Genomic DNA, 8,102 nt, shown 5'->3' with positions numbered 1-8,102 from the left:
GGACTGCTCTGCGTTCAAATATGGGTTGATTACTTGCGCAGAGTGCAGAAGAACAAAACATGATCTGCGTCGGACACATCCGCATTACACAGTAACTGTGTCATTTGCGTAAATACGCACATGCCAATGTACTGGTATTGTGCAGTGTCATACTGGGTATTTATTAAAGTCGGTAGCCTATTAAAATCCTGCCAGTCCACTGCTTGACTGCGTGCATGCATTTTGTACTGGGTTTCCCCTGCCGCTGTGAAACTGGCGACCCCAGGTCATCAATAAGCATCAATGCTGTTGAAACCTGCCTACTGAATTGTACTTTGCTTCTCTTACTTGACAGATGATGATGATTTACATGCAGTGACACATTTATTAGGCTACTTGAAAATATATTTCATTAAATTACAATGCATGTGGAACATTATGATATTAGGCAGAAGACTTGGTCCTGAACAGACTGTGTTCTCTATATGTCAGTATAAAGCATAGCATTAGTTTATTAATGTTTATTAAATTAATTGTATTTATATTTATAATCAATAACTAACATTTCTGTTCATCTAAAGGTCGCAAAAGAAAATGCATGAACATCAGAGAATCGCTGTATATTGACTAACAGTACTTACTGTCATGTCACGCTGCGGCTCTGAGGCAGGAAATTTCCTTATTTTCTTGATTTACACACCTGTGCTCCTCCTGCATGTTTTTACACGTGCTGACAGAGTTTTCACACAGTGTGTATACCTCTGAGGATTTAAACTATAGTTATATTGAATAAGTGACATTGTCATGGTCCTCCATCTCTGAGTTATGGACTTAAGAGTTCTCTTTGTTGTTGACTAATTCCTGCTTGATTCATAGTTAGTATATTGTTATGTTTTTTCAGTTTTGTTTTTAGTAGATATTTTCTAGCTTATTTCTATAGGTTCTGTCTTAGTTTTGTAATCTAGTTTTGCAATTCTGGTTCAGTTCAGCTGTGTCTACTTTTCCACTTGTTTTTTAAACATTAAAATAATTCATTTAAATTCTGTCCTATTTATATACCACTAGTTCAGAACAACAGTCACGTCAAGGAGCTTAATATTGTAAAGAACCTACAGTATTAGAATCAAAACCTCAACAGTCAGATGATCCCCTATGACCAGCACTTGGTGACTGTGTGAAGGAAGATAAACAACAACAAAAAAGGGAGAGAAAAGACAAGGGTAATGACATCCTGTAGTGGTGTATAAATGCACGGGGAATGAAAATAATGGGAAAGGAGGAAAAATGCATCATGGGAAGCCTCCAGCAGCCTGACCTCATAACTAAGGAATGAGTCAGTGTCACCTGATCCACCCCTAACTATGACAAAACTCAGATCTGCTTTCAGAAACTGATCTCCAGTCTGTTTTTTAGCCTCAGGAACTCAGGACAGAAGTTCACCCACTACCGTTTTCGTTTTGTAGTTTCTTAAATTTCAAAATAGAAACAGGAAAGCTGGACTTTCTTTTCATGTGTTTGCACAATTGAGCTACAGATAATTCTACACCGGCTCACATTGTTTGTTTAGTATGGAACTCAGATTGATTTAACCTCTTTCTGCGTCCTCAGTTTCCCAGTATGCCTCAGGAGTCGAGGTGTATGAGGGGGAGGAGTCTGTCCTTCTGCTCTGCCAGCTTCCCGTTCCAGCTGAAGAGGGTGTAGTTGTGTGGGGACGCGATGACCTGAATCCTTCAATCATCCATGTTCGCACAGAGGAAGGTGATTATCTTACAGAGCAAAATAAACAATACGTCAACAGAACATCCATTCAAAAGGACGCCCTGAAGACCGGAGACCTCAGCCTCACTCTGAGAAAACCTACATTCTCTGACAGTGGACTCTACACCTGCACCGTACGCAAGGTTGGAGAAAAACAGAACCAGACTGAAGTGCAACTAAAGGTCAAAGGTCAGTGCTGTAGATTCCCCTTAGAGAGTGACCAGAGAGAAAAGTGACCATTCAACATTACAAAGATGAAAGGCTTTCAGGAACAGTCAACATAACCAGAGAAGATCAAAGGCTACGTTCACACTGCAGGTCTTAATGCTCAATTCCAATTTTTTGATCAAATCTGATTTTTTTGTCTGGTTGTTTACACTACAAATAAAATGTGACAGCAAACGCGCTCTAGTGTGAACCTCAAAGCGGCCTGCATGCGCAAAAGAAGACGTCACACACAACGCGCTCTGTTTAGACCCAGACCAAACAGTATTGTTTGACTGATGGCCCTTAATATAAAGACTTGTTTCGGACTTTACGTTTCCCAATTTTGCTTTAAGTTATAAAGTTATTTTGTTATTTACATATGGCCTAATAATGATCCTTATTGCTGTTTTAGAGAGGAGCGGTGCTTCAAAGGATAGTTGCAGATTTCTGTCAGAATCTGCAGATTATACAGTACAAATAAAATGTTCACGTTTCTCCAACGTTGTCTTCCCAACAGTTTCACTACATCTACACTGGATGGCCAGGAAGCGTTCACGATGTCTTCTCCGGCGCTGATAATTGGCGTCTGTCTTGTGTCAGTGACGTAAAAGACGGATTTAATGCGACATGACCGTTCAAACAGCAGTCGCTTTCTAAAACATCAGATATGTATCGGATTCAGTACCACATACGAAAGTGACCCAGATCGGATTTGAAAATATCGGATTTGTGCCGTTCACACTGTCATACCATGATCGGATATGGGTCGCATAGGGTCAAAAAAGTCTGATTTGATGCGCTTTCGCCTGCAGTGTGAACGTAGCCAAGGTCAGACTTCTGTTTAAAAAGGATAAACCAACATATAACTGTGATTTCATCAGCAGAAATCATTATAAAAACAATCAAAATAAGATTTAAAAATCTTAAATCCATTTGAAGCAGAGGTCATACTACAATTCATTTCAATTAGCATTGTTATTATCAGTGAATTCATATTAATTATTAATGAATTCTTCAAAACATTCAGCATCATGTTCAGGTTGTGTTTGTGTTCATTACAGAGCGTCCTCCTCCTCCTCCAATCTGGCCCAAAGTTCTCCCAGCGGTCCTGGTTCCGGTGCTTGTCCTGGCTATTGGCATTAGTGTTTTCATGTGTCTTGTATATCAAAGGATGAAGAAAACAGCAGGTGGGTGTAGCAGTGTGTGAGTGGGTGGGTGGCCCTTTATAGATCACCATAGTAACAAATGCTGCATACCTGGCCTGCTCCTAAAGGAGCGGTGCTTACAGTTTCAGTTTTACATTTGATGTCACTGAGCAAAGTTTCTACAGAAGCCCCAACTCGTTAGGATGCCTGGGTCGTTGACCCAGAGGTTTGAATTTATTATATTATTTATCATTTCTAGTCTTTGGTTTCTTTGTCTGTGTTCTGTCTTATGGTTTACGTCTCGGTTCCCTCTGTTGCAGTGCCTGCGTGTGAGTCTGTGTCTTTAGTTCAGTCTGTGTTGTTTCCTGTTTTATTTTGAAGGTCCATGTCTGATGTTAATGTATCTGGTTTTGCTTCCCCTGTTTCGTTAGGCCTGATTTGCCCCAGCTGTGTTTCCCTCCTGTTACTCATTCCCTGATTGCTCCCTCTGTGTATTTAAGCCCTGTGTTTCAGTTTGTCTGTGTCGTGATCTACCGGTTTCTATGCTGTGTGTTCTGTCTGCTTGTCTGAGTTTATTTGGAGTCTGAGTTTTGTTACCTTTTTTGAGTTCAGCATTAAAGCTGTTTTTGAGTTTACATTGTGCCTCCGAGCGTCTGCACTTTGGGTCCACCATTCCTGCCTGCACACAGCCGTTCCATAACACAACTACTACATGTTCTGACTGGATATAAAAAACAAGATAACATTTTTTCTATTTTCCCCAGAAATCTGTTTGGAAAATTATTATTGATAACTTGACAGAGTAAACCTATAACACACCTGTCTCTGTTGGACAGGTGTGTTATAAAAATGTGTGGTATGAATCTGTATCTGTCCTTCTGGCAGCAGAGCTGAATCAGCCTGAGCAGCATTCCTTCTGCCTGTCCAGCAGTGGTGTGTGGTGACACTTATAGGAAGACTGCCAGAAATGATGCTTTCTGCACTTCTTCTTGGCTGGAGAATTGTAAAATATTATTACCTTTATAGTTGTCATGTAATTATTTATTTAATTTTGATTTATTTAAAACCATTTCTAACAATAAAACACCATGAAAACACCCCAATACACATAAAATTGTATAAAAAGGACATCAATTATCAAAAGTAAATGTACTATGGCTTAAACTCTGTACATCATGGAAATAAGTGATTCCTAATAGATGTTTTTTTGAAAGATGGAGCCTGCATCTGTTCAACTTACCAGTTTTATTAAACCGTGTTGCCGAGATGGTAACAGAGAAGTGAAAGAGCCAAACGCAGGTTGCCTCAAACACTTCTCCTCCATCAGGCTCCCCGTAAAGACCCAAAACATGTGTGTGCAATCAACCAGAAAAAAGCTACTGACCTCTCAGTGTCATTAAATCACATTTCTCTCAACGAAGACCCCCAATGCAGGATTTAAACCTCATGTCAAAAGAACAAATAGAAAGGTATTGTAACCTTTATTAAAGTCAAATTCAAAGAGCATTGAAATCCAAAAAGCCAAAAGAAGTCCAAAAGAACACAAGGGTAAAAAAAACAATGAACAAAACAAGGATTAGAAACCCGAGGAGGACAATACAGAAACTCTGACAAAAGACAAAGGTATGCTGGAGCTATGTCTACATACAGATACAATGAGGACTAAATAGGGTAGAGTGGAAACACCTGAGTGGAGTTTGTATATTCTTGTTGTGCTATCTGAGTTCTCTGTGTGGATATTCCTGGCATCTCAAACCTGCCAAATGAAAAATTAAAGGAAACCCCTTGTGAGTGAGAGAATATAAATAAGTAGCCTCATCTCATTTCTAATGTTTTTAAATCAGTTTTAATGTCTTGTGCAGTTTCCTCTTTCTATACCTCTGTGAAACCTCTCAATTGTCTTTTGTCTGAATAGTTGAACACAAAATAACTTGACTTAATGGCAATTATTCCTCAAACTGATTTTTTAAAACACTTTGAACACTGATTTTTGTCTCAACTATACTTCAAATGTTTGTTTTTAATGTGATTTACAGTTTCTGTTTGGCACAGCTCATGTTCTGCTCTGTTCCCTCAGTCTGCCAGCTCAAAGTTGTTGATGTGACAGAGGGAGCAGAGTCTGTCCTGCTACCCTTCATATCCAAAAAACTGAAGAATCAGGAGACCGCCAAAGTGGAGTGGAAACATATCCAAGAAGACGAAATGAAGGTCGTGTATGAGAAGGATCGGAAAAGTCAAGACGTACCTGACACAGGCCCCGTAAAGATGAAGAAAAATCCATGGATTACAGGAAACGCCAGCCTAACTTTGTCAGATCCTCACTCTGAAGATGGAGGTGTTTACATATGCACCATGTATGACACGCATGGAAAGGCCCTGAAACAGAAAGTAGTGGCACTCTGGGTCAAAGGTCAGTATTAGAGGATGTTAGCTTGAAAGATCCTGATGATGTCTTAGGGTACGTTCACACTGCAGGTCTTAATGCTCAATTCCGATTTTTTGATCAAATCGGATTTTTTTTGTCAGGTTGTTCACACTACAAATAAAATGTGACAGCAAACACGCTGCTGTGTGAACCCTCAAAGCGGCCCTTTGAGGACGTCACACACAACGCGCTCTGTTTAGACCCAGACCAAACAGTATTGTTTGACTGATGGCCCTTAATATAAAGACTTGTTTCGGACTTTACGTTTCCCAATTTTGCTTTAAGTTATTTTGTTATTTACATATGGCCTAATAATTATCCTTATTGCTGTTTTAGAGAGGAGCGGTGCTTCAAAGGATAGTTGCAGATTTCTGTCAGAATCTGCAGATTATACAGTACAAATAAAATGTTCACGTTGTCTTCCCAACAGTTTCACTAACATCTACACTGGATGGCCAGGAAGCGTTCGCGATGTCTTCTCGGGCGCTTCTCCGGCGCTGATAATGTCTGTCTTGTGTCAGTGACGTAAAAGACGGATTTAATGCGACATGACCATTCAAACAGCAGTCGCTTTCTAAAACATCGGATATGTATCGGATTCAGTACCACATACGAAAGTGACCCAGATCGGATTTGTGCCGTTCACACTGTCATACCATGATCGGATACGGGTCGCATAGGGTCAAAAAAGTCAGATTTGATGCGCTTTCGCCTGCAGTGTGAACGTAGCCTTAGTGTGTTAACTTGCTTTGTTTCAAAGAAACATCTGCAGTCACATTTTAGGATATTATTACATTGTCTGTGAAGGTCTCGCTTCACATAAGTGACAGCAGTTGTGAGCTGTGTTGATGCAACAGGCAGTTACATTTGTAGGGAAGAGCACATCAGGTTACAAAATGGGTTACCTCATAGCATTTCAGAATGGTTTGCAGTTGCAATTGTGCAGATTTCCCACTGAAGCATTAATCTCCAGTAATAGTCAAGAAGTGGGAAGAGGTTTTTTTTTTGCAGATGAAATCATAGAGAATAAAACTACAGTCCTAAGTAATAACTATATTTAGTACAAAGTAATTGTTTTCAGCAAAGACATTTTCAGGAAACAGGAAAAACAGCTCTGAATGTGAGTGTCTATTATCCTCTGTCCTTCATACTAACTACACACAGTCACGTGATCTTGGTCTTGGTCAGGACTCTGATCTGACCTGATGCTGTGTTTCTTCTTTACAGAGGGCTGGCTGAAAACCATCAGAAGCTTCTTCCCGTGTGCCAGACAGAACAGACAGAATTATGTCATCTGAATGAAAAGGCAAAGGTGAATCTGTTCACTGTTCAGTCAATGTGATTCATCTCTTGATGAAGCTTTTCCAAATGAAACTCACAGTAATAAGGTCATTACCAAATGAAAAGTCACATTGACAAAGATGTAAAACTACTGTGTGTTTGTGAGCTCTCAAATGTCTGTTTCAGTCAGTTTGAACACTTGACACATGCACTCAGCACAACCTGAACTAATATTCAGATCGTCTGTGCACACTTTAAACTAAAGTTCTGCATAGAGAGGTGAGAGCAGGAAAGTGTTTTTTTAGTACATTTTTAATAAAATTTAAGATTTATTTCATTTATTTAGGAATAAAATAGAAAAATTCTAAAAATGTTAGCTATCTAACATTTACAAAGGTAAACAGTTACTTTGATGACAGATGTCTGTACTAATTGATACTGTAGTATTTAACTATTTTAACTTTGATTTCAATTTACTGAAGGTTACCTGTGGGGTTCAACAGGGTTCAGTGCTGGACCCCAAACAGTTTATACTGGACATGCATGAATCGTATCTAAATTACTAAAACTTTATTTGCTGTAATGTATCATCAGTTACAGTCATTTATTTTTCTCTGGGAAAAGTTTAGAACAGTGCCTGAATGCAGTGGAGAAAAATGTTGCGACAGATACATCATCACTAAATGACAGCAAAATAAAATGTATAATAATTAGTAACTAGTCAAAAGTAGCTGTTATAAATTATTAAGAGTGTGTACCACTATGTGAGTTTTAAAAACATGGTGCTAAAAAATATGAAAGTGAATCAAAACTTTCATTGTTTATAAAAAAAAGAATATTTTTGTGTGTGTTTATTTCTGTATGTTTATTGTTATTTATTCTTTCAAAATTATTTTACTTTTTTTTTTATTATGTTTTCCTTTGGTCTTAGTTTCGTTTATTTAGAATATACTGCATGTGAAAAGTGTAGTTGGAACATGCTATAGCTTCAGCTTTCAGCTTTAAGACTAAAATCTCCAGTTCAGTTCATTTTTTGTCATTTATTTATTGTTATAGCATCTCTTGGTTGTTGATTTACACACCTGTGCTCCTCCTGCATGTTTTTACACGTGCTGACAGAGTTTTCACACAGTGTGTATACCTCTGAGGATTTAAACTATAGTTATATTGAATAAGTGACATTGTCATGGTCCTCCATCTCTGAGTTTTGGACTTAAGAGTTCTCTTTGTTGTTGACTAATTCCTGCTTGATTCATAGTTAGTATATTGTTATGTTTTTTCAGTTTTGTTTTTAGTAGATATTTTCT

General features: G+C 38.5%; 1 protein-coding gene across 1 annotated transcript in view; it reads left to right on the top strand.

The window, feature by feature from the left end:
• The window catches only part of LOC106632425 (myelin-oligodendrocyte glycoprotein), an 8,038-nt gene extending 593 nt beyond the window's left edge, over positions 1-7,445 (top strand). Inside the window, exons 2-5 of the mRNA XM_042214839.1 lie at positions 1,588-1,926; positions 3,006-3,131; positions 5,167-5,499; positions 6,742-7,445. Coding sequence (XP_042070773.1) covers positions 1,588-1,926; positions 3,006-3,131; positions 5,167-5,499; positions 6,742-6,812 — 869 coding nt within the window. The 3' untranslated portion in view covers positions 6,813-7,445. The remainder of the gene's footprint in view (positions 1-1,587; positions 1,927-3,005; positions 3,132-5,166; positions 5,500-6,741) is intronic.
• Positions 7,446-8,102: the final 657 nt, after the last annotated feature.

This window comes from Haplochromis burtoni, unplaced genomic scaffold (assembly GCF_018398535.1).
Source record: "Haplochromis burtoni strain Fernald_Lab_line unplaced genomic scaffold, NCSU_Asbu1 Contig_617, whole genome shotgun sequence".
NCBI lineage: Eukaryota > Metazoa > Chordata > Actinopteri > Cichliformes > Cichlidae > Haplochromis > Haplochromis burtoni.
This window is presented reverse-complemented; position numbering and strand designations above follow the sequence as displayed.